Source organism: Eulemur rufifrons, chromosome 17 (assembly GCF_041146395.1).
Source record: "Eulemur rufifrons isolate Redbay chromosome 17, OSU_ERuf_1, whole genome shotgun sequence".
Classification (NCBI taxonomy): Eukaryota; Metazoa; Chordata; class Mammalia; order Primates; family Lemuridae; genus Eulemur; species Eulemur rufifrons.
The window spans coordinates 61,342,542-61,369,565 of NC_090999.1; the positions used below are offsets into that span (position 1 = coordinate 61,342,542).

Below are 27,024 nucleotides of genomic sequence, written 5' to 3' on the forward strand. Positions count from 1 at the left end.
TTTAAACACCGACCAAAATTTACCATATGTATTCATTCTCTTACAGAAATAATCGTTTCTTAATTTAAATTAAAAAAACTTTCCTAACTAAAAAACCGTAGTTTGGAAAGTAACTGAAAATACAAACATGTTTGTTTTGAGAAACAAACATGTTTTCCTTACAAAATATATTGTAATCTGATTTTCCCATCTTGTATTTGTGGGGAAAATTGGAGAAAATCTGTATTGTCTCGTGCCATTTTGTAACATGACTTTCTCAGGAAAAAGATCACTTTCAGTGGCAATACTTCCTCAAATAATTCAAGATGAGCGTGATAACCTATCTTATACATGAATAAGTCTACTTTAAAGAATCAATCTACTATACTTAGAATAGAAACCTCATGTAAAATTGTCATTTGAGATCAATAATTAACCATAGATGTTTTATTCTCTCACTTTAGTACCAAAGGCAAATAAATACCATTTAGTTCTTAAAAATCTTATCTCTACTGTTCAATTTACTTTGGAGATAACCACTTAAATCAGGCAAATACACTGAAGGTAAAGGTATTTCTTTTCCTAGCTTTCAATTTGTCTTGACCATTTTAATCCTGCAGATAGTAGGGCAGCCCCTTTGGGCGAGGATTTACTCTGGGAAGCCCCAGCCATCTCCTTTAAGCACATTCTTTCCCCATTTGGAAGACCTTTTTACAATTTTAAAGTATACTAATTGTGACACCAGGCAGTATCTAAAGATTGCTTTACCAGCATGAATCTTATTTTCCTGGCTTAAAATCTGAGACAGCGAAGTTCTTCTATAGGAAGGTAAATGTTACTTTGCAGAGATAGCCTCATATATTCATATATATATATTGTGTGTTATGTACTTGAAGTATCTTTAAAATTGTTGTAACAAGCAAAGTTGTTTGGTTGCTATAATGCTTATTTTTCTGTATTTGTTTACACATTAAATTCTTACAAAACAAAATTGTGCTTGTGTTTTATATTAAGGTGTTTTGTTTTGAACTTAAATATATTTATTTGGTAGAGAAAACTAATTTGTTAACAGATTTTACCTAGTATTTATCGAACAGGGATACCTGTATCAAATTTTCTTGAACAAACTACCACCACGAACAAAACTCTAGGTATGTGATTATGAAAAAGTTGTGACAACAAACAAGATTTGGGCGACAGTATAATATTAGTATGATCATTGGAGTCTTAGACTGACATACTGGACACCAAAGAACACTAAGAAATTCAGAGGAGTCTTGTTAACCTTTCCTTCCCTCACCACCCTCAAATGTACAGTGTCAATAGCTTTATTTTAACATGGTTAAAATCTCTGTGGTAAAAATTTCCTTTTTATAAAAAAAAGTTGTAAACACAATTTTAAGATCAAGATGCTTTTAAAAATGGAAAAAACAAAGATTATACTGCAAATTCTTCCATTAAATAAAAGGACTTTCTCAATTATTTTTGCTATTCATGATTTTTTAAAGCTAATATCCTTGAGGTAGAAAGATTATTTCATAACTTAAAATTTATATATAAATAAAGCAGATTATATGATTGATCCACGACTTCATAGCATTTCCTGGACCATTCCTTACCAGGTCTTCTTCTCTGAGGACAAGCCCCCAAACTACATATATCTAAAATTTGTTTTATTTATGTCCAACAAATAATCCAGTGGATTTTGTTTCAGTGTAACAAGTGGGAAATCTGAACTGGCAAATCCGAATTGTAAATGTGCTCTATTTTACATAGTATATCTATATCAAATAGTTTGAAAGTATATTCAATTAAATTCACGGGCTTCCACTTTAGATTGAATATTAAAATAGAAACTTTATTACATTTTGCAGATCTTTTAAAATTTGAAAAATAAGGGGCAAACGTTTTAAAAGACAATTTTACAGATGCACATGCTAACATAATGTTCTACAGTTACATTTAGCATTTGTAGAAAATACATTATACAAAAGATTTATAGGTTTTGCATACATAAAAAAAATTAAAGCATTCAGATATTTCTATGATCTATCAGTGCAATATGCACATACTTGGAAGAAAAATACTGATTTCCTGAGCAACACTGTTGTAATTCAAAACAAAAATGAATTCTATCATAATGTATCATTTAAATAAAGACTTTTAAAAACTCCACCTTTACCCTGTAACACTCTGATTGGATCCTTGCTTCATGGTATTTCTAAAACAAACTGTATTCTTCATATTTCCAACTAGGTAATTTTACAAATAGATATTACACATAACTAATTACTAAGTAGTGGTTCATTTAAAGAACTCTTCAGGCCACTGAACAAGCAGGTAGAATACAGCAAAAGGAAAGCTGTAAAAAAGTCCTCTGGGGGAGATAACATTACAGTCTTCTTTCTAATTCTTAATATGGACAGCAGACTGTAACCCATCTTAGTATGTCTTTTGAAGACATGAATCTTGTAATTGTCTAGGAGATGGTAAATTTAAATGCCATCTATTAGTTAACCATGTCTACCCAGACTTAAAAAGGAAAAAAAGAATCTGCCCTAAAAATAGCAGATTTTTCTTTACTTGCAACTCCAAATTTTTAAGTGAACCAAATGCAGTGATTCTCAATTACTTTTACCTTTGCATATGTGCACACACACAAAAATGTAAAGCCTCAGAGTAAATTCAAAATAGGGGTTTCAACACAAAACTACAATGTCAAACAGTAACTGCTTGTTATTTAGTTACACAAAATAATTTGCATTTGCTATAAATTTAATGTATATTAGTACTTTTTAAAAACTAAAATTATTCTAAATGTATTAAATGCTTAGGAAATTCTTTTCAACAAAGATTAGATCTATAATTCTATATGTAGAATTATATAATTTAAATTATATTCAGTTAATTCAAAAATATATAATTCAAACAGAAAAAGGAAACAGCCTGATTGTGTCATAAGGATGTTTTATATTTCCTTCAAAAAGGATACTCTGTGCAATACAGAAATGATTTTTCATCAGCAAGTACACAGTACGCCTCATTACTTTAAAAATTAAGTTACTTACTTTGGAAATCAGAAACCTCCATCTCAATTTCAAAGTTCAACTAGAAAAAGGAATCACTGACTCTGTAATTTCATCAATTTGATGTAAACAAATTTCTTCAAAGGATACCTAGCCTGTTCTACCCTAAAATAAGTCTGCATTTTCCTCCTTGAAACTTGATTTTCAGCAGGCTTAATAAATACAATGTAAAGTGACCAGTTAACACTGAGCCTAAGTTACATCACACACTTTTCAAGATGCCCAAGGCCCATTAAAATAAATTTTTAAATGTTTAAGAAATTTACTAAAAGAACCAAATTGCAACTTCCCTATTAAACATTTTGTGGTAATTGTCTAAGGTCCTCTCATACATTCAAGGACTTTAACGTTTGACTTCTTTGTCCTTTGAATAATGCTTTTCTCCTGAAAGTACATAAAACCCCATTTATCATAAATATTTATTCACACCACTTTGTATCAAGATTGGAACTTGAAATATAAAATGACTGATTAAAAGGCTGAAACATTAAAAATTAGGAAATAATGCCCAGAAAATGAGGTGGTATTATATATCTTAACGTATATACTTTATTATATACAAAACAGGCAATCCAGACTCCACCAAATCTCATTTCTATTGAATCACTTTGGTTACATTTTAAAAACACATACTTTTAAAAATTAAACAATGGAATCAGTATGCAAATGCTTCTTATTTAGCCAGACCATGGCTGATTCATAGCAGATCTTAAAAAGTGGCGCTATAAAGCCCTTTCAACCAATCCACACCCCCTTGGCCTCTGTTCCCCAATTTGATGCTGTTAACAGGGAAAAAAAGAAGTCTAAGTTGGACATACTCTCTGAAAAACAGAGGTTAAGGCATCAATAAAGCAATTTGTCTGCTATTGCTAATGTAAAAGGCCTCTTGTTTTTGCTTAATGAACCATTTTCTTCAACAGACCTGAGAAGCAGACGATAAAGATTTCTTTTGACCCAATTAACTTGTGCTTGATAGTGAAGATGAATTTATATAGCCTATGTAATAAATCTGATTGGGCCATCTAAAATAATGTGGAATTTTAATTTCAAAACTTATATTTACTTACAAAAAGTAATATAAGGCATTGAATGTAATTAAGGCATGTTACTGTATGTAACACAGCAAGGATTTATCACAGTATGTAAGGAATTATTTCCTAAATAATGCTAATCTGTACATGTATAACACTTTTTATCAAACTGCAAAAGTGCTTTCAAATATCAGAGGCAAATATAATTGCTTTAAAAACAGAAGCAGAGGTGAGGTTAAAAAAGGGTCTATCTTAAAGAAAGCAACTCTTTAAGAGACAAAAATTATCTTTAGGTCTTGACCTACTCCAGTGTTCTAATGACTAGATGGTAACTTCCCAACCATAACACATTATTTTGGGTGCTTAAAACAATCTATTTCTTAGCCTCTGTTACAGAAATTATACATTATGTTCCAATTTCTGTTTCTACTTATGCTTTCATAGCATGTGCTACACGTGTTTTTAAAGTTTCAAAATGGTGTGTTAAGTATGTGCTATCATAAATAATTTTAGAATCAAATTTTTTCGCAACTAAATATTTTGGTGGTTCACAGTAGTACATTTTTTTCAGTTGCAGACATCTGATGCTATCATTATTCTGCTTCATAAATTTAGTATTAATAAACTTAAACTGAAAATACTTAAAAAAATAAAATTTAAACATAACTAGTCTTGAGTAAGAAAAATGATACATTTTCCAAGAACTTCCTAAGCACACATTTAAATTCATTTCTGCTTTAAGCACTGATAGACCAGATTTATGGAACGACTGCTCTCAACATCAACAACCAGAACTGTAGAAATTTTATACACAATCCACGTGTAAATGGCTCAAACTTTTCAAAAGGTAAAAAAGCATCTTCAATCTCCCTAAATTCTGCCTTTGAAGTGGTTATTGAATATAACTGATTCACCACATTCCAGATACACACGTGATCACTAACACTGTGATCATGAGTTAATTGCTATGTTTTGTGTTGAGGAGCAGGTGATTGAGAATCTTGACTATACAGTTTATGATCATCTTGTTGGCCAAAGTGTATCCCTTTAGTTGGAGCGATTCCATTTTCCATTTCTCTCTGCTGTGATGGGGGTGTGATTCCTGAATGCAAATGTGAAGAGTCCACTGTTGAATGGTGACTAACATCTACTCTAGCTAAAATTTCATAATACAGCAAATAAAACACTGGTGTTATTATACCTACTATCAACATTATCACTACAGCTGTCCACCACCCTATTCCCCAGTCTGCTCCATAATAGGGATCCTTACGTTGAGTGTTTTTGTTATCAGGTTCAAAACGTATTTGTTGTGCTGTTAAAGCAGACACTACCTCATTAAGGTTCTCTCTCTTGTTGTCTGTACACTTTACTATTTGTTCTATGTCTCGGTCTACTTCTTTTAAAAAGCTACCAGCTGACTCAGTGGAAGAAAGAGAATCATTAGCTGACAAAATTTCCTGTTGTTCTGTAGAGTACTGAACAGATGAATGACGTGAAGCCTGTCTTCCTTTTGGAGGACAAAGTGTTTCAGTCAAGGAACTAAACTTTTTTACTGGAATTTTGATAGACCTAAGGGCAAAAAAGTCTTGATCGCTGATGAGATTGTTAACCCTCTTGATATCTGCTACCTGTGTAAAAAAAAAAAAAAACAACAAAAAGCAACATTCAACTGAATTCTAAATTAAAATACAGCAATACTCATTCATCTCAGTTACTTCTGAAGTAAAAAAAAAGTTAAGCTTAATTATTCGTTGGATTAAGCTACCACGCCCAGAGAGATTTTAATTTTATTTGTAGATGAGAATTCTATACCACTTTTGATCTACCAATCTTAGGAAATCACCAACTACTTTTTACTATCACTCATATATTAATAACACTAATGCTAGCCATTTAAGTATAATAGATTCTAGGATCCTCTTTGCTGTTTCCTTTCGTGCATCACACACAAATACTACAGTTCTGCTGCTTGTAAACAATTTGTGAAGGAAAGATTACAGATACTTATGTTCTTTATTCCAATTTGACAATTGGAACATAGGCAAATGTTAACCTACCCAACTAAAACAACCATATTTTATCAAAACTAAGATGCTATCGACTCTGAGATACAGCATTATTTTATGTATCTCTAAGAGAAAAAAAAAAAAATGCCACCAAACATATTGAAGATGCCACTATTCAATTTCAAAGATACTAAAATGCATGGAAAATCATATCCTTTCAAATAAAATATGACAATTTATCCCCCTGACTTGTCTTCTGAAGGTATTTTTTCCCCAAACTTCTCAGTGTAAATACATTATTCAAATACCTTCAAGAGCCGTCATTTTTATAAGCTTTCCCAATACATATGATATATTCTTCAACCTGTTTGCATATCCTATCCACCGTAGGACATACTTGTCTGTACATCCTATGTCATTTTGATGGGAGAAGATTATTTCTCAGGTTACCAGTCAGTCAGGCTCTCCCACCACTTTTATTAGTCCCATTCATCATTTCCATTAATGCTTTAAAATCACAGCCCTTCCTAATCATGTACCACCTGACTGACATCAGACGAGTTAACTGCATCTAGGATGAAAGTTAGATTTCTGGTTTGGTCAACTCCATGGATGATCATACCATTCACTGAGACATGGAGGTTGAGAAGAGGATAAATGCAGATGTTAGACATGTTGGCTTTGAAGTACTTGAGATACATAAGTGGAAGATGTTCAGTAGGCAGTTGTAGGTATGTCTGAAATTCAGAAGTATGATCTTGGCTAGAGATACAGATTTGTGGATTATCAGTGAAAATGAAGTCACAGAATAGACAGATTTATTAGAAAAAGATCAGAAGAAAAAGGTGACAAGATCCCAGAGGAATGCCAACATTTGAGGGGGTATGTTGAAAGAGAAACCCACGAAAGAGATTAAGAAATAGTCAGGGAGGCAATAGAGGATGGTGGTTAAAAGCATGGATATCTGGGTTTGAAGCATAGTTCTGACACCTTCTAGCTGTATGATCTGGGGCAAGCTGTTTATCTCTGCCCTTCAGTTTCCACATCTGTAAAGTGGCCATAATAAAACTACCTACCTTATATGATGGGATTATTAAGGAATTAAAATGTATGTAGAACACTTACAACAGTGATACACAGTATGTTATATAAATGTCATTATTAAATATTAATAATAGGAAAACCAGAAACCTGTAGAGTCAAGGTCAAGCAAAGAGGGTTTTTTGTTTTGTTTTGTTTTTTGAGACAGAGTCTCGCTCTGTTGCCCAGGCTAGAGTGCTGTAGCATCCACCTAGCTCACAGCAACCTCCAACTCCTGGGCTCAAGCAATCCTTCTGCCTCAGCCTCCCGAGTAGCTGGGACTACAGGCATGTGCCACCATGCCCGGCTAATTTTTTTTCTATATATTTTTAGTTGTCCAGCTAATTTCTTTCTATTTTTAGTAGAGATGGGGTCTTACTCTTCTTGCACAGGCTGGTCTCAAACTCCTGACCTCGAGCGATCCTCCCACCTCGGCCTCCCAGAGTGTTAGGATTATAGGCGTGAGCCACCGCGCCCGGCCAAAGAGGGTTTTTAGGAGGGAATAGTGAACAGAATCAACTGTAGATTAGTGATCAAGTACAATGAAGACTGAAAGAGACCAAACGGGAAAAAATTCCCTTGGAGTGTTTATGTGGGGAGATTAGGAGGAAAGGATTAAAGAATAACAAGATGAAACAATAAAGATAAAGGGTGCTTTGTCACCTTACTACCTTGACACTGTTTTGTCTTAAAAGCAAATGAAGATTCACTGACAAGCCCCAAAGCTTGACCCCACTCTCTGAATGCTCTTTTGCTTGGTATTGTGTATTTTTACTAATAACTACTCAATACTGTTTCTGAGCTAGGCTCCCAAGGTTTAGTATCTACCTAGGTTCTCTCTCTAAATATCCCTATAATGTTCTATGTTATGTTAACTTTCCTGGTTGCATTCAATATTCCAACCTTGGACTTTTCATTTGTCTCATCATTATTTTGTAACAGGTTTTGATAACTCTTAAGGCTATTTATAGGTGGAATATAGCACTAAATATTTACTGTACTTTAAAATGATGATAAACCCTTTTGTAAGGTTAATTTTTTTTTGCTAGTTGGGCACCCATCAAAAGGGAGCACTGCTTATTTTAACTCCCTAATTCTGTTGTATCAACTTCCCCACTACTGTGGCCAAAGCCATGTCTCCTTTAATGTTAAGCTAATCACTTGTCGTCATTCTTCAACTCAGATAAGGAATCAGCTGATACATACTGTGATTTCCACCCAAATATATTTTTCTATCAGCTTCTTCTCTATTCTTATCAAAAATATTTTAGTCTAAGCCCTGCTAATCTTCATTTGAATTATTCCAATGATCTCTTTATTGGATCCCCTCCAACTCACCAGCAGGCTACTCCACCATTTCATATCACTCCTGTTAAAACTTTACAATAATGGTGTTCTCTTACTATATCGATCAAACCGTTCCTCAGTTGTCTCAAAGAGCTTCTCGTTTCTGAAACACCTATTAAAACTCCCTTTGTTGTTCACCTCATTTCCTCCTTGAAATCTTCTTCACACTACTGTCACACACCTGAAACACTTTCTTCTTTTCATTACATTGCAAATATAACCTATTTTTAATCATTCAGATGGCATTTCAAATTTCCCTGCTAAGAGAATTTTCCAGATTCATTTTAGAGGAAAGTTAATGTCTTCTCTAATAAAGCTGCTGAACCACACGCTTCTCTTGAATCTCTACTTTGATGTTTTTAGCCTTGCCTCTCATTTTGAAGCCTTAATTCCATTACTGACCTTCTAAGACACGTTCTGTAATTTATTTCTCAGTGATCTTATTTCTCTACAAAACATGTATTCACATTTGCATTAAAAATGAAATTAAATATTTTCTGATTTAATAAGGACAGGAATGATGTTACCATACATTAGTAATTTTGGGGGGAAAACCTAAGTACCTATAGCTCTTCTTACTCCATCAAAAAATGAACATCAATAAAATGTTTTATTAAATTTTTAAAACAAGATTTGTAATATATTTGTTTTGATGAATTGTGAATAATTGCAATAATTACTTTACCCAGAAAAAAATAATGCATAGAACCATATGGCCACAGAAATTTTTCTGAAAAACTCAACTTATATTTTAAATATATGGACATTTATATAATATAAACTTATAAACATGTATGTGTACCTACTGCAGAGAAGTATGACAGGTAGTCATAAAAGGTTTTCAAGTATAAAAATGTTTTACATTATGAAAAATTTGGGGGGAGGATGAAAATATTAATCAAGGAGAAGGAACGATACAAAATTTCATGGTGTTAAAAAAAGCTCTAATACACACATATATATTTTTAATAAAGACTTCAGGTAACAAATCCTAGTGGTATTAAGAATTCTGTACATGCATTTAATGAATATCCTAACAGTCTTATTTAAATATCAATACTGACAGCATTCTGGAAATTATATCCTTTGTAACTATTTTAGGTCATTAGGAAGTATTTTTCATGTAAAAATATGCAAGGAGGTACACAGTACATATAGTTCAAAATCCTATTGGGAGTATGGGAACAAAAAGTTTGAAAACCAGTGTTCTAACCAGTTTTCATATCAATGTGTTTACATGAAAACATATTCTGCTAACGATGCAAGATGGATATAATAACATATATAAAATGGGTTCAAGCAAGCAGAATTTAATATCTTTTAAAATTAAAAATACACCTTTCCCTTTATCTAGCAATCTGACTTTTGGGTGTTTATCTGACAGATATATAGGCACTACCATTTAAAGATATAGTTGTGATGATATTCACTACACAATGTAAAACACCAAGAAAATCCTGACTATCCATAATAGGGAACGGCTTAATAACACTGGTACATCCATACTATGGACATTATACAGTCATTTAAAATAATGAGTTAGATCTGTAAGGCTACCAGAGATGGTCATGAGGGATGTCCATGATATACTAATGAAATGGAAAATGCAAGCTGCAGGGCAATATGCATAATAGAGACCAATTTTAAAAACACAAAGATTACCAGCCTCCTACACAAAAACAAAAAAATATGTTTATCTAAGTACAAAAAAAGATACAGAAAAAAACACATCAAAGTGTTATCACTGGTTATCAAAGGAAATTGAGGCAGAGAAAAACTTTCCCTTACAAATTTCTACATTCTCTTACAAAATAAGTAAGAAGAAGATAACATATTTGGATTTTTTCAGTACTGAAGATAGAATTATGGATTTGGACATAAATAAAAATTCAAGTATTCACTTCAAATTTTAAAAAGTAACCATCTACCAACATGACACAGATTTCTATGCAAAGAAGAAAAAACAGCAAAAAAGGGAAGAAAGGCATAAACAAGATAAAGGACATGGAATTTATTTCAATGTGGGCTGGGCTAGTAAATAATTTATTCTGGACTGCATTAAGTAAAATTAAAACTCACCGTACAACAGTACTGAAGGGCTATTGCATTTAAAGTATCTCCTTCTTGTATATCTTTTGTTAATACTATAATGTCATCAAGTCTATCTCTTGATGTACTTCTTCGGACTTTCTCTTTTCCTCTGGATCGAAGCTCATACACTTCAGCATCCTCCTCCAATGTATCACTGTCTGTACAATTTCCAAATGCATGTATTTGACCACTCGACTGAACTCCTGGAAGAGGAAAACTACGATTCTGATGCCTTCCTGCCATCATATTAAAATCTGTAAAGGAAAAAAACAAACAAAAAAACAAACCAGAGAAAACTTTGGAATGTAGCTGATCCATCTGACTGACTTACATGCATCTTACATTTGGGGCACTTAATCTTTTGTGTTTTTTAAAGAATGGTTTTAGTTATTTGAAAATTTAGGCTCAACTTTTATAACTGTTGGAAGTACAATATTTGGCAGGGAGACAATGGCATGAGAAGAAGAGAGAATCTACTCTTTATAGACCACATATCACAAAACATGTGGGAGTAACTGCATTTTAACAAAGGCAAATTGCAACAATTTTTTTAGGTAAAAAAATTAAGTTTCCCTTATTCTGAGTTATGTGAAGAAAATCAGGGAAATAATTTTGTATTATGTCTTAAAAATTTGTGACAGTATATACAACTATAGTTCTAATGGAATCAAATTATGTTTCATACACACACAACACTTTTATGAATTCAAAACTTTCTGGCTTGTTCTTCATTTTAAGTTCATGAGGGATTGAAATATCTTTGGCACTACTAACTTCTGGATCATGCTGACTTTGGTATTTATATTACAGTATTTGCCTTCTATAGAGGTTATAATTTTGCTCTTAACCAGGGACTTTTCTTCCCTGGAAGCTTTTTACTTAAGTTAGAGTCTTCATCAAATTCAATTTATGGTCCATAAAGACTGTGAACAAATTTTAGGTCACTTTGTTCATTTATGCTTCAGAAAAAAACATTGTAAGGCTGACGGAGAGCTGACCTAAGTCAAAAATATACATCAATGAATACTTTTCGTTTACTTGCATACTCACTCTTGACTCACCATCAAGTTCATCTATTCTCATTAAAAAAAAAAAAACAAGAACCTAAAAAACTAACTCCACATTCACAGTTTTGACTTCATATTATTTATTCACATAAGAAAGGATAGACTGCTTTTAGTCACTGTTGTGAAAGATGGAGAGCGGCAATAAGAGGCATTTTGGAGATAAAATACTTTGGATGTAATGTGGCTCAAACAGGAAGAGAGAGAGAAGTTAAGCATCACACCTATTCTTCTAAGGCAGTTTTATTTCCACTTATTTAATCAAGTCTTTTTTATCCTGTGTCGTTAACCTAGAAAATGTCTATGAGCCCTGTGGATTTGTAGGCAAATTTGTAGGAATATGTACATTTTTCTAGGGAGAATATGTAGCTATACTGACCCAGTTATGCTGTCCCATTAGACTTTTTCTCCCTGATAGTTTGTTCTCAGAACCTCAAAATTGGCTTAGCACAGTTAACTGAAATTCACTGAGCAATGCCCAAAAGCCATTTTAGATATTTATATCAACCTCTCTTCATGATATATTGCAAAATAATGTAAATAATAGTAACAGAAAGACCAGAACTTCACCTGTCTTACTATCTCTTCACCCTCCTTCGGAATGAAATGCAAGCAGCAGAATACTGCACCACAAAGTAGGTATTCAAAATAATCAAGAATTGGTTGTGTCCCTAATCGAAATGAAAAGCTGGACTCTGGCTCAGGTAATTACCCGAGCCAACTACCTAGAGATTACAAAGTACATAATATTCAAGTCACCTGGTTTGATTCTTTTCACCTTTCAATTCTCTGAGGGCAGGAAAACGCCAGGCATCCCCTCTTCTGAAGAAGCCTCTATGCTATACAGATTACAGGAGGCCACAAAAAGTATAATAATTACCAATGGATACAGTGTTAAAAGATTCAGGCTCAGTCACTAACTGAAAATGGTTTCCCAAACACCTGCCTACTCTAAGACAGCTATTGCTAGTGGTGGCTGTTTTGCGTTGACCCTCCTTGATTAACCAGGGAAAAATAAAAGCGCCACAGGGCACAACCTAATTTCGCATCGGGACAGAATCACAGGAACGGTACCCAACAGGGCCAATTTTGTTTTTCCAAACCTAACCTAACTTCCTTCCCTCTCCATTCCACACGTCCAGTTGTTCTTTCCCTATTATTCCCAGCGGGAATTAAAGCTCAGATTTTTCTGTCACAGCATCACACTTGGACGATGTGGCAAGACGCCGTCAGCTAATAACACCAACACAAAGTTGTGGGAGAAATGCAGTGTGTTTGGGTGGGAAATCCGGCAGGTAGGAGTCCTTCCTTTGAGCCTCTGTTCCACCGACAGTTTGACAAGCGGCCTTGGCGGGTCTGGTCTCGAGAGTCTTCCCTGTCTCAGAGGCGTCCTCCACGCGGGCTAGGGACCTAACCCCGCCCGCTTCCCCCACCACACCTGAGGCCGAAGGCTCCGCATCGCCTCCAGCGAAGACGCAGCCGGGGCCCAAGCCCGCCCGCAGGGGCCGGGGCACCCTCACTTTCCGCCGCCATCTTTACCTGTCCCATTAGCAGGGGGCACGCAGCAAGGAGACAGCTACCAGGTCTGCCGCCACCGATGATATCCCCGGCAAGTTCATGGCCGAGCCTCCGTTTCCGGCTGTCTCTGTCCGCTGCCACCACGACCACCACCACCACCACCACCAACGCCGTCGCCAACGCCTTTGCCTTCCGGGCCGTGAGCCGCCGCCACGTCCGCAAACCTGCGGTGCGTCATCGCGTCAAGTGGGAGGAGGTGGGAGGGGCGGGGGAGGAGGCAGGGGGCGGGGGCCCGAGGGCGAGCCCAGAACCCGGGGCGTCCAACCACAAGCCCACGCCCGGCACGCAGGCGCAAAGACGACACCCGGGACAGGGGGCGGGGTCCGATTCCCAGCCCCGGCCTTGACTCCTCCCCTTCGGCCTTGCGTGCTCACTCCTTGCGGAGCAGCTTTGTGGTCAAGGCTGCGGGCAGGCAGTGAGAGCCCGGGCCACCTGCTAGCTGCGCCCTCGTCCAGCATCCACGCGGCGCTGGCAGACATTGTGCCGAACACACTGAGGAAGGGGCGGGGCTGAGGATTTGTCGAGGAGCTGTCGTGTAATTTCTTTTTGCTGTGTATCTGCAGTTTTCTTTAGGGTGGGGAAGGACACCTCAAAAGCACTGTGTTGACATCCCTGTTTGAGAAAATTGTGCCGTGCTTATTACCCTTTTCATGCCGAAGCTTCCAGGCTGCTGCAGGGGCAAAATACAAGAGAGAAACCCTTAGGGTGATAAGAGGGAGTTGCTTCAGCTTTTGTGTTTATCGGTAAGGAAAGTGAGCCACCTAGAGTCAGGCCCCGGGAAATGTTTGCCCTGGAACCTCCTTCTCAGGGTCAAGCAGTCAAGGCTGTAAACAGAGTGTAACCTATTTTGTTTGAAAATTAACCGAAAATCGTTGGTACTCACCTATAGGCTCTATGACACATTAGTTTGTTAAATTACAAATGCATGACTTCCTGTGTGATTTTTGTCACAAGTGTACTGAATGAGTATGATAATGTGTTTTGTTTATGTAAATGAACAGTTAAGTATTTTAATGACGTGTCTGATGTCCCTTAGTGTTAACATTAAAGACAAGACGTTGCACTCTGACGACCATGCTAACTCTATGACAATGTTCATTTTAGGTACAAAAGCGGGGTGCAGTGTGCAGAGCACTTCTTTTCAAAATGTCTGAAATATTTACACATCATGAAGCCTTTGAAGCATTGTTTTAAATTGTTTTCAAAGGGTATGTTTTGGTTTTCTAGTAAGTGCCTCAGCAAAGGTTGGAAATTCTGCATTGCAATATTACGCTTTTGTTTGAGTGAATAGGCACTGCCCTCCACAATGCTACAAAAAGAACTGCAGAAGAAGACTTAATAAAATAAAAATTTTAAAAATTCTGTTGGGGTTGTTCTGTGTGCTGTTGCCCTTGTGACACCCCTGTCTGTAACCATTTGTCACTGAGACATTTTCTCATCAGTAGACAAAGGATATATTCCCTACTTGATATGTAGGGCTTCAGCTGCTTAGCTCTCATGAATGTTAATGGGAATACAACCTTCTTTCTGCATATAGGTTACTTTTCTTATTTTAATGTCAATAGGCAGTGGAATCCATGTGAGAGCCAAAGTGATAGAATTTCAACCACTTCTATAGGACCGCTACCTGTGTTCTCTGTGTAAATACTTTCTCAATGATATCTGCATGCTCTTGAATCATTATTTGTGTTTAACAAAGATGCAGTAATTAAATGTTTTACAAAAAAGCAATAATAGAATTATACTTTATTATTAGAATACACAAAAGAAGCAGTTAGCCATGAATTTTGGCTGAGTTCCAAAAAAGCTGGCCAGTAGGAGCAAGTACTTTGTCTTTGAGAAAAAGGATGCCCCCAGTGCTCAGCAAAGCCAAAAGAATTTTTAATGTTTTGAGATCTCATCTGACACAGTTTCCATAAAAAGGCTGTAGATGAAAGAATATGTAGTTTCTAGGAATATGTGTTTTTGTCACTAATGTTTAGGTTTTGTGAGTTACTCCAGAGTAAAAGTTGTAATGAGAATATAAATTGATGCAACCTATTAGGAGTGTCACTTGGCAATATCTACCAAAATTAGAAATGCAATTGACTGAACTATTACATGGCTAAGTAATTACCTTAGTTTACTCACAGATACATATGTACAATATTTGATAGATATGTTCAAGAATGTTTACTACAGTAATAGCCAAAATCTGAAAATATTACAAATGTTCCTTAGTAGCTGACTGATGCTTCTGGTACATTAAAACAATGTAATATTATACTTTGGATCAAAAGAATGAGGTTAATTTGTATATGCTGATTTATTCATTCATTTACCTAAGAAATTTTTGTTGAAGGAGAAGTATATGCAAGACCTTTGTTCTAGGCATTGAAGATGTAGTGCTTAAAAAGACAAAATCCACTTAGTCATGGATTTTGCATGACTGTAAGCATGTAGAAAGATCTCCAAAATGTATTTTAAAGAGAAAAAAAGTAAATTCCTATATAGAAGGTATGCTATTATACCTTTGAAATAAAATTTTAAATGTACATCTCCCAGTCTACTCCCCAACACCTTCCCTCCAACACACATGTATATTTCCATGCAGGGAGATGCATTTAGTTTTTTTTTCTGGAAAGTTATTCAAGGAAATTTTAACAGTGGTTGAAAAGGACTAGATGTGGCAGGGAAGTAGGCAGGAGACTTTGCCTAATAACTGGACTTGTTTTTTCTAGCATTTACCTATAGTTAACCATCCATCCTTTATTCCTGAGTCTGTTTGTACTTTGTATTCAAGTGGCAAATGCCTAGAGAAAAGAACAAGATCAATTCTCTTACAAATTAAAAAAACCAAAGGTAACAAAACTTTTAATTCTTTTTACATTTCTTCTTGATTTTCCTGTCTGATTTCTTTCAGCCCTGCTCTTTCACTCTCTGCTCCTTCCTATATCCTCTCATCAGCCTTTTCTTTCTAATTCTATTTTCTAGAAGCAAAACTGGGAAGAACTGTTGTACCATAAGGAAATACTTAATCTCAAGTGAATTTAAAATTGGATTATGGGGTGAAACTTTCAAAAACTTCCATCACTTCTGATCTTCAAACAATCTATATATAGAGAAAATTATTGTGTCTCTTCTCTAGAAATCTTGAAAAATAACCAGACTGCATGATTTAGATATGTTCTGGTAGCAGATGTACCAGATGACCTCCACAGTTGCCTTTTACCCTGTGATTTTTAAATATCATGATTATTATAATTATAGCTATGCCATAATATGGATTAAAAAAGAGTCACATATACTTCAGGAATCTGGAGGTGCTCATAAATGCTAGTAAGTAATTCATGGATATAAAATATGACTTGAAAATAACCATCACCAATGTCTTCCTTCATGCAAACATTATTCAACTAACTGCGCAAATACTATTCTTAAACTCTTCAGCTAGGTAGTTGATACATGTAGAAATGAATAGTTACATGGTTATAATTAAGTAGAATGTAACTGGAATACTTTGTTTCCCATGGCTTTACAATCACTATGAACCACATAGACAAATCAGCTCAGGTAAATATCCCTGGAACCTGCAACCTGCTTGTTTTTGTGCCTACTCCTCCAAAGACCTAAGATGGTCAGACAGAATTCAGTTAAGTCTGAAAGGAAAACATTAGGCATGACCCAGTCTATGGAATTGGGTGAGGGTAGATGGTGATTACCCAGAAGTGGAGAGCAAGTCAAAATGGAGTCCAGACTGTGGACATCCAGTTAGACTTCTTAGGTGTTCACTAGTGCATTCACAAAGTCAGAAAGGTTAGGGAAACATAAAAGGAGAATGTAAGAGGCAGTAGCATTTTCTCATTCTAGACTAAGTCTTTCCAGAGAGAGACCAGGTGACAATCCTCAGCTTAACCAATAGTATCTGAAAACCCAAGCAAGAAGTTCAAAAGCAAAACTTCCATACTCATATAAAGAACAATAGAGTAGCGAGGTATACTACCTAAAGGGAAGGCAGTACTTACCTGACAAAACAGAGACAGAAATTACATCTATACCTTCAACAAATATTAATTAAGCAGCTACTGTGTTTCAACCCCTACTTGAAGCACTGGAGATATGCAGTGAACAAGTAGGCCAAATCCTTGCCCCCATGGAGCTTATGCTCTTGTGGTGGAAAATAGATAAAGACAAAGTAAATAAATGAAACATTAATATGTTAGATGGTGGTAAGTGAATGGAGAAAAATTAAGGAGGGAAGGAGGCCAGAGGGTTTTGGGTTGGGGGAGGATCCCCACCCTGTGAAAATTCTCCCTCTGTGAGGGAGGAGTTGTGCCTAGCGTATTGGAGGAACAGCAGAGATGCCAGCAGGGATGCCAGCATGGCTGGAGCAGATCATACATAGAGGGAGCCAAACTGGACAGGACATCGTAGCCATTGCAAGGACTAGGGCTTTCACTCTAACCAAGATGGGAAACCACTGGAGGGCACTGAGCAGAGGAGGACATCATCTACCTTTCCAAAGGATCCCGTAGGAGGATTAGGGTGGAAGTAGGCAGATTAGTTAGGAGGCTATTGAAGTAACTCAGGCAAGAGGAAGGTGGCTTGAATCAGAGAGGAACACCAAATATCACATTGATTTAGATTAAAAATATTGATTTAAAAATATTTTTTCAAAGCCCCCAATTCCATGAAGATGCTCTATTCTGGTTTTAAAGATATTTTTCACCAGTTCTTTCTTGTATATGCTTTGATTAATGACTCTATACTTAGGGTCTCTTTTTCCCATTAATTCTAAATAAGCCAGATTTACCACTGTAGCAATTGTGGGATCTAAGTAAAGTTTCCCTTTTTCCTTCTCCCCATGTTTTCTTTTATTTACAGTTAAGATTGAGCTGAAATTTTCCCCCTTTTTCCCAAGCTTTAATCCTATCTGGCTTCTAAATCTCTTCAGAATTATTTGAAGCAAAGAATGCCTGCTGACTTCAAAGAGTATTTCACACTTGGACTTACTCAGTGGGGGATCTAGCAAAGAGGAGTGGAACCTTCCTTCCTTTCTATGCAGAATAATGTCTTTGGCAATGATATATGCTGATCAATGAGCAATCTGTTAAGAAGAATATCCAGAAACTCATTTCTTTATTGTTTTGAAAAGTACTTATATTCCTTTGCAGTATTTTTCCATTTTAAATCTAATCTGTTAATTTTGTAGGAGAGTCCATTTGTATTCATTGAAACATGATTAACTTCCCTTTTCTTACCATGTCCTTAAGATTATATTACATATTTGGTTATAGATACCATAACACAATATAAATACTTGGTTTATAAAGATTTCTAAACCCTATTCTTTGTCATTTCACTGAAAGATAAATATTTTACACCAAATTTCTAAAGAAAATTTCTTGTGTGTTCTTCTTGGCTTTGTAAAAGATAATTTGTATAGACTTTATGATTAATGGGGATGCAAAAGAAGGCATTAGCTGGAGAAAGAATGATTTTTTTTGTATACAAATATTATGGGTGGTCATAAGGCAAAGCTATGAAACCTTTAACATAATCTATTCTAGTAAAATTGATATGCTATCCCATCTACTTTATTTGGTTTGGATAAGATAGTGTTTGGAAGTGAATATGGTGAGACTATACAAAAGGATTGATAGTAAAGTCTTTGTCTTGCCCTGTGCTACTGTCCATGAGCCATGTTCACCTTTCTCTCAATATTTGCCCTTTACTCATTAAAATTCTGGTTTCATAAAAACTAGAAGTAGAGACTCTTGTTGCTAGTTGTATGTGTATAATGAGAGCACCTAAATGCATTGCTAAGGGGCTGGAAAACTTCAGCAAAGAGATATGACAATGGTAACATCTACCTCTTCCCAGCTGTTGTCAAAGTGTGATCTGCAGACCCCTGCCAATCCCCAAGATTTCTTCATAGAGCCCTCAAGTATTTTCACAATAATCCTAAGAAAGTTATTGACCTTGTTCATTGTGTTATCACTTGCACTCACAGTGAACCCTTAGCATGAATTGAGGCTGTGGCACCAAACTATATTAGTAGTCATAGCATTCTCCACTGCTACACATTCATTAAAAAAAAAAAAAAAAAAAAAAAAGCTTACTTAAAAATGTTCCTTGATTAAGCAGTAAAAAGTATTCATTGTATTAAATATTAACTCTTGAGTACATGGCTTTTTTATTATTCTTTCTGATGAAATTGGAAATATGCATAAAGCCCTTCTACGACTTATCAAAGAACAATGGTTGTCTAGAGGAAAAGTTCTGGTGTTTGAGTGGGAACTGAACAATTCATTTTTATCAGAGGGCACCATTTATAGTAGAAAGAATGACTGACAAAAACTATGGTTAATTAAGCTTGGATATTTGGCGGACATTTTCTTGAAAATGAGCAAAGTATGCCAGTTACTTCAAAGAAAACAAGACAGTAGTTGCTACCCTTGATAAAAATCAAGTTCCCACGCAGTAATCAGACTTTTAGAAAACTTTTGTTGCCTCTGTGTGGTTGACAGCTTCCCAAAACTAAAAGAATTTTGTGGCCAGGTGCGGTAGCTCACGCCTATAATCCTAGCACTCTGGGAGGCCAAGGCGGGTGGATCGTTTGAGCTCAGAAGTTGGAGACCAGCCTGAGCAAGAGTGAGACCCTGTCTCTACTAAAAATAGAAAGAAATTAGCTGGACAACTAAAAATATATAGAAAAATCAGCCAGGCATGGTGGCACATGCCTGTAGTCCCAGCTACTCGGGAGGCTGAAGCAGAAGGATTATTTGAGCTCAGGAGTGTGAGGTTGCTGTGAGCTAGGCTGATGCCACAGCACTCTAGCCCATGCAACAGAGTGAGACTCTGTCTCAAAAAAAAAAGAATTTTGTGATGATATTAATAACATGATTTTTCAAGTATCATATAATGAAATTTGTCAACACTTTGAAAATCTGCATAGCTCAGTGAATCACCATTTTCCAGAAAGGTAAAGTACAATGCTACAAAATCATGCATACACAAAAAATCCATTTAAAGTGTAAGGCCAAGGGATTTTAATATGATTATGTATAAAAATTTTATTCATATACTTTCAGATGCTATATTACAACTAACCTTTAAGAAACTATCATTTATTGAGTCTTGGTATGGTATCAAAAAAGAATAGAATATTCACAATTATCTGAAAACATTATTAAAATCCTTTTCCTTATTCCAAATGCATATACAAGTGAGACAAGATTTTTTTCATATACTTTAGCCAAAACAACATATAACAGCAGACTGAATGCAGAAAAAATACAAGACTCCAACTGTCATTAGCAAAGTTGCAGAATTCAAGATGGGGTATCAAGGACACTATCAAGAGAGTGAAAAAAAAACCTATAGAATTGGAAAAAAATATTTGTAAATCATATATCTGGTCTAGTATCCAAAAATATAAAGAACACTTACAACTCAACAATGAAAAGACAAATGATTCAATTGAAAAATGGGCCAAAGACTTGAATAGGCATTTCTCCAAATAAGGTACACAAATGTCCAACAAACATTTGAAAAGATGTTCAACATCATTAGTTATTAGGGAAATGCAAATCAAAACCTGAATTAGATACCACTACGTACCCAGTAGGATGGTTACAGTAAAAAAGACAGACGATAACAAATGTTGGTGAGGATGTGAGAAATTGGGACACTCATACATTGCTAGTGAGAATGTAAAATGATACAGCTACTGTTAAAAACAGTTTGGCAAGTCTTCAAAAACTAAAAAATGAAATTACCATATGACTTAACATTCTACTGCTAGGTACATACCCAAGAGAATTGAAAACAGGTGTTCAAACAAAAACTCGTACATGAATATTCATTGCAGCACTATTCATAATAGCCAAAAGGTAGAAACAACTCAAATGTCCATCAACAGACAAATGGATAAACAAAATGTGGTATACACATCCAATTTGAATATTGTTCAGCCATAAAAAGGAAAGAAGTGCTGCTATATGATACATCATGAATGCACCTTGAAATGATTGTGCTAAGTGAAAGAAGCCAGACATAAAAGGTCAAATATTGTATGATTCTATTTATATGTAATATTCATAATAGGCAAATCCATGAGACAGAAAGCAGATTAGTTGTTGCCATGTGGAATGGGGAGGGAGGCAGCTCTCAATAGCAAAGTTCTTTTTCTCTTTCAACTCAGTCCCATTCTGCCCTTCTGCCCCATCCTTTCTTCTCCTCTGTTCCTAAAATAAGCCAGCATCTAAACTTTCAACTTTACCTTCGATTTCCAGCACTAAGCTTTGTCTCTAGAATCTAGAGGAGATGTTGTGTATCTGATTACAGCTGGGATGATCATCCATAGATAGGGTTTGCCCTTGCCCTCTAGTTCCATCAATACAAAGCCTCACTCAACCCCACTCCAGAAGCTCCTGGTCTTCCCTCTCAGATCTTCCAATCCCCTCAATATGCCTATAGCATCTGCCTCTGGGCCCCACAATGAGCAAAGGGAGGAAGCCTGGCACTTTGCTTAAATCTGCATCTTGTAGAAGGGACATAGAGCAGAGTTGATCTGGTTCTTTAAATGGGGAAGAGTATTTTCCTTTTATCATCACAGATAGAGAAGAACTTCCTTTAAAGTACCTCATGACAGTTGAAAGTAGACCCAAACAGACTGAGGAATGAGACATTTTGGTATGTGCAACTTAAAATACCTTTCTTAATTAAGTGTCGGGAAAAAAGAACATTAATTGATTCATGTATTTATGGAATTCCATATGAGATGGCTAAAAAAGTTAAATAACATAATTACATAAAGTAAAATAAAATAAAATAAAATAAATGTCTTTTATCCTATTGAGTGATTATGACAAAGAACAGTACAGGCTGCCATTTTAAATTAGGAAGAAAATTATGTATTAGGTTGAACCATATGAAATTGCAATTATTCAACCATTTTGCCAATACTTGAGCATTTTAACATAAGAAAATATCAATTTTATGTGGTTCAACCTAATATTGATGTTTTAAAGACAATTCTGACAGTGTTTCCTTCTTATAAATGCTTTTCCATTTTAATGATAATATATGTTGGTCTAAATTTTTCCTTTTACGTTATTTTCAATTGCTTCACACTGCCAGTAGAGTGCGTTGGCTGCCTGGTGATATCAATGAAAATTAAGAAATAAAATGTAGGCATGTATGCATATGGTTATGATTTGCCTTTCTTGTTTTCCAGTTGCATAATTCAACTTGATGGTGCATAATTCTTTTTCCTTTTATTCCATTCCATATGGTGGCAGAACAACCACCAAAAGATGAATACTTTCAGTACCTTTCATATCAAAGCTGCAGCTTTCACATTCTGTTCTATTGATACTGCATTTTGGCAGTGGATAAAGGGACACAGTTAAAGTCTCTGCTTATAATTGGTTTTATCTGGGAAAGATTTTCTTTGAACTAGTGGCCACCCGTGATTTTATAATTATCAGAAATTAACTAGCTCAGCATTTCTTGTAGGAAATATTCACAATTCACTTCCTTGCTTTTAGAAGAAATGAAAAGAAGAAGAAAAAAAAAAAGAAAAGAAAAGGAAAGAACTAAGGAGTATTAGAGAACTCCATTTTGCTTGGGAATATTCCATGTGGGATGCTCTAATGCAATGCTAAAGCTGTATTTGTCTGCCTGGTACTCTTTCAAGCACAATCTTAACAAACTTTTTACTTTCCAAGAACTCTACAAAAAAGAAAATTTAAGAGAGTTTTTATTTTCTGAAAAGTGAGACAATTCCAGTGTAAGTTTTTTTTATATGATCTGCCTTATATACCAGCTACAGGCTAAGCATTAAAGCTTTCTGTAGAGTACTCATACGCATTGGAATATGATTTGAAAGGTAGAGCACGCCAAACTTAAAATCTGAAACTGCTGGCAGAGATGTCTGTGTTAAGTGAACCAGGCACCCACATGTAAGATACAAACTTTACAAGGCCCTGTGTGATCTCCAAACATACCATCCATCAGTCAACCCTCTCTTCCCACCAGGCTTGATTTTCCCACCCATGTGGGAATAGACAGTGGGAGCTTTGTTTGCAGTGTCTTTGTTTGCTTGCAGCCACTGGTAAAAAAAACATTACCTCAGATTGAAGAAGTCCTTGGTAGAGCTTGGGGGTCCTGGGAGAGCTCTTCCTATAACACAACCCAGATGACTTCATCAGGTTATCTGGTGTAGACTCCTCCCATTTAGGATAATTGGATTGCAGCAACCTGTGCAGATCCTCATAGGACTGGATGTTAACTGAGAGACCCCTCACCCCTGAGAAGGGACCTGAGGGAGGAATATTGAAGAGAAAGTTGCCCTCTTTCACATTAGCCTGGCCCTATGTGTCAATGAAGCATCGAAGGTACTTCAGAGTCTTGTCAGGCAGATCTATAGTCAGGAAAATTTCTCATAATTTCATGTTTGGACAATATTCATGAGCTCTGCGCTGAACTTAGCCCAGTGATAACTGAAAATGTACACAGACAGTGCTTGGACTGAGAAATCAGACTCATTTTGTGACCCAATCCCTTGGAAACTTATGTGATTATAAAGTCTTTGAAGAAATCTCAGTATTTTGAAATAGAAAATATCAGTTTTATAATTTTAAATTTGTTGAATGGGGAAGGCATTAATGCATGAAAGTGATTAAAAAGATTTGGTAGATAACAAGCTTATCCCGATTCTTATTAATTATGCTTCAAAATGGGGCATATAGAAATGGAATTTAAAGAATTTTGTACTGAAAATTTAAAGATTTTATATAGAAAGATTTATATTGTTTCCCACTTCTATCCCCTCTCCCTCTTACCTCCCAGGAAACTAACTATTTGAAATTCAGCATTTGATAAGTTTACTGCAGAACACAGGATGTTTTTGGAAACTTTAAATTCTTTTTCACTGTATTATCAGGAATGCAAATACAAGCTTATTACAAGATGATTATGCAAGGACTGGAAACTTTATAGGCTACCCTCATAAATAAAATGTTCACAGAAATCATAATCTTGGCCCAGCTAGCACTTGATGTCAGGAATGAAGGATTTGTTTGCCTTGTCTCCTCACAAACCTCAAGTAATAAATCTCAAAAGCTTCAATATTGATTCAACAAAATGAATGGCTGAGTCATTTCAGAAGGACTCTGACAAGTGGACAAACGCTGCCATGGTGACATTCTGATATGCAGTGTGGTTCCTGAGCCTTGCTGGCTTCCTCCCCCTGCCATTAAAGCAAAATGACAAACCACGGGAAGTGCCACACACAGCGTGCCTAAACCAGAGGCAACTGGGGAAGAAAAAAAGATTTAATTAGCTGTTCTCAGAGAATTAAAAATTCCACATACATTTGTGTCTGATTTATGAGGAAATCCTTTTAAAATATGAGAAAAACTGTTCTGAGACATGCTTCTTGCTAAGAAATAGAAATTATTATTGATTTTAAAAAGTCTCAGACAGCATTCTCCGCTAATGTTTTGTAAACAGACCTTTGAGAATAAAATATTTTTAGCTTGGGAAGATAAATATTTAAAACATTTTCCACAGGACATTAAAGTGTACTCAATTCATCTTTCACTAAATAATGTAATAAAATTTTGCACATGGCCAGTAACACAAATAAAATACAAATGTGTAATCAAATACTGCTACTGTATAAATTTAGATTTGTAAGGGGATGAGACTATTTGTTAGAAAACAATGTGTACACTTGCCTATTACTTGATCTTAATAATCATTTGGTGGAGGTACTTAGTACCTATATGTTCTTTTCTTCATTAGTATAAAATATATGTAGATATATTAAAGGCAGATGCAATTCACATCAATTAAAACATGTTATTTTAAAATTTTTCAAGGAAAAATGCTTTTAAATATGTGATTATGAGTTTGTTAAATTTATTTATGTATAATTAAACTACAGTGTTTTCAATCTTGGATTGGTTAACACAGAAGAAAAACTTTCTCAATTTCATCTAAAATACAGCTAGACTAGGAAATCAGCGTTTTTATTTTATTACATTGTTTTTCTGTTTGTCAGCTATTGAATTCTTACTATGTAGAAAACTTCATTATCTCATTCAAGCTATACACAAGCCTGTACAGTAGGTATTATAAGACTCTCCGTTTTGCAGATTAAGAAACTAAAGTGTGAAAGATTAATAAATTTATCTAAGTTTGTTCAACATATCTACTTTATACTATCTCTTGACATCATCTAGGCCTAACCAGATGATGCTTTTATATTTGCTCTTTTATGTCTTTGGAAATAGAAACTATACTACTGACTGATCTTATACAATCTCAGACATCATGTTCTACAGATTTCTTGAGTAAAAACATTATCTTAGAAAGATAAAAATTTAAAATATTTGCAGTAGAAAATAAAAATCATGCTTAATTTATCATTTACTTTTTACTTATTAGTTTTAGAAAAATTAAATATTGAGAGTATAAAAATTTATTAATAGAAAAAAGAGACATAGCCAAGTACACAAAAAAGTGAAGTATTAATTCCAGATGAAAAAGCAAGACAGAAAAGGCTTTTTTGTTGGGTTGGTTTGTTGTCTTCACATTTCTGGTTTGAAATTCTAAAATGCCAACTCAACTTTTGTTGTCTGTGATTGCTTGACTGCTAGCTTGTCAAACAACTCAGTCTTAAATTAAAGACAAACTACTCTTTGTATATTTCACCTATGTAGGGACCAAATCATTTACAGAGAAGGTTTGGACACAGTACATTAGAGGTTTAAAAATAGGCGTGACAAGTCATGATAAATTGTTCACCTCTAGATAACCTACCTAGTGTAGATAAGATCTAAGAGTTTTGGCAAGACAGGAAACTATGGAGACCAGACTCCTGGGAGCTCTTCAACCTCTTCCCTATGGCTTTTCCCACAGCTTTCTGAGAAGCAGCTTTCAGTGGCCCCAATTTTCCCAGACAGAACCAACCAGGGCTTGAGACACTCCTCATATCTTAACTCCTTTTTGGGATGGTATGGAGCTATCTCTAGCTAGAGCTGTGTCTTGAGTCCTTTCAGCCATTCTCCTTTGTCCAGGCTTTCCCCTCACACAATTGTACATGTAGCCATCTTGATAACCTTCCAATCCTTCCAGACTTCCAGCTTTAAGTTGTCCTCTGATAGAAGCTTTATACCCCCCAGAAGGATTTACTCTTCTCAATTTTCTAAGACATTCCCCAGCTTTTCAGCCTCCTCATAAAGTACATGTTTTCTCATGTGGTCCTCATTGGTGGGAAAACTCCAGGGGCATCACTCATGTAGATTTCCACGTAAATGGCATTGCCAAGAGTTGTATAACTTCTGTAGCTCTGAAGCAATTGACACAGACAGGCATGGCCCCAAACCATAAGAATGCCAAACCCCAAGGAAACTTGGTATCTTTCCATTAACTACCACACTAGAATTCATATCACTTTGATTTTAGACCCACAGTCAGATGTTAATATTCCCTTAAAACTGCATTTCCAAAAGTGTGTTTTGAATATTGCTGTGAATTAGATAGAATAAGAGGTTCTGTGATCAAATAAATTTATGAAATAGTGACTTAAACTAATTTAAACTGGTTTATTTACTATAGTACTCAGATCTTTCAATATTTTATTAAATTCTTATTAAATTTTTATTAAATTATTATTTTAGTGATTTTCTAAGAATGTTTCCCACATCTGTGGTTTGATTATTGAGGTTTTCATCCTTTACAAGATTGGGGAACTGAAATCCATAGT

The 27,024-nt window shown here is 35.4% G+C and overlaps 1 protein-coding gene across 3 annotated transcripts; it reads right to left on the reverse strand.

Annotated features, from left to right (window-relative positions):
• Positions 1 to 2,968: 2,968 nt before the first annotated feature.
• LYSMD3 (LysM domain containing 3) lies at positions 2,969 to 13,281 on the reverse strand. 3 transcript variants are annotated; one of them, XM_069492105.1, is made up of 3 exons: positions 13,227 to 13,281; positions 10,612 to 10,877; positions 2,969 to 5,727 (listed from the first exon to the last, which is right to left on the reverse strand). In XM_069492105.1, the coding sequence occupies exons 2-3, from the start codon at positions 10,867 to 10,869 to the stop codon at positions 5,062 to 5,064; spliced, it is 924 nt and encodes a 307-aa protein (XP_069348206.1). In that variant the 5' UTR covers positions 10,870 to 10,877; positions 13,227 to 13,281; the 3' UTR covers positions 2,969 to 5,061. The 3 variants fall into 3 exon arrangements, with proteins under 3 accessions (XP_069348206.1, XP_069348207.1, XP_069348208.1); XM_069492106.1 differs by lacking the exon at positions 13,227 to 13,281 and adding an exon at positions 12,447 to 12,492; XM_069492107.1 differs by lacking the exon at positions 13,227 to 13,281 and having other exon boundaries at positions 10,612 to 10,882.
• Positions 13,282 to 27,024: the final 13,743 nt, after the last annotated feature.

Excerpts from the sequence above, each read along its gene's own strand:
- LYSMD3 (XM_069492105.1), bottom strand. The coding sequence starts at position 10,869 with ATGATGGCAGGAAGGCATCAGAATCGTAGTTTTCCTCTTCCAGGAGTT. Across the intron at positions 5,728-10,611 it reads CCCTTCAGTACTGTTGTACG|GTAGCAGATATCAAGAGGGT; the intron begins GTGAGTTTTAAT and ends TTTTTTACACAG.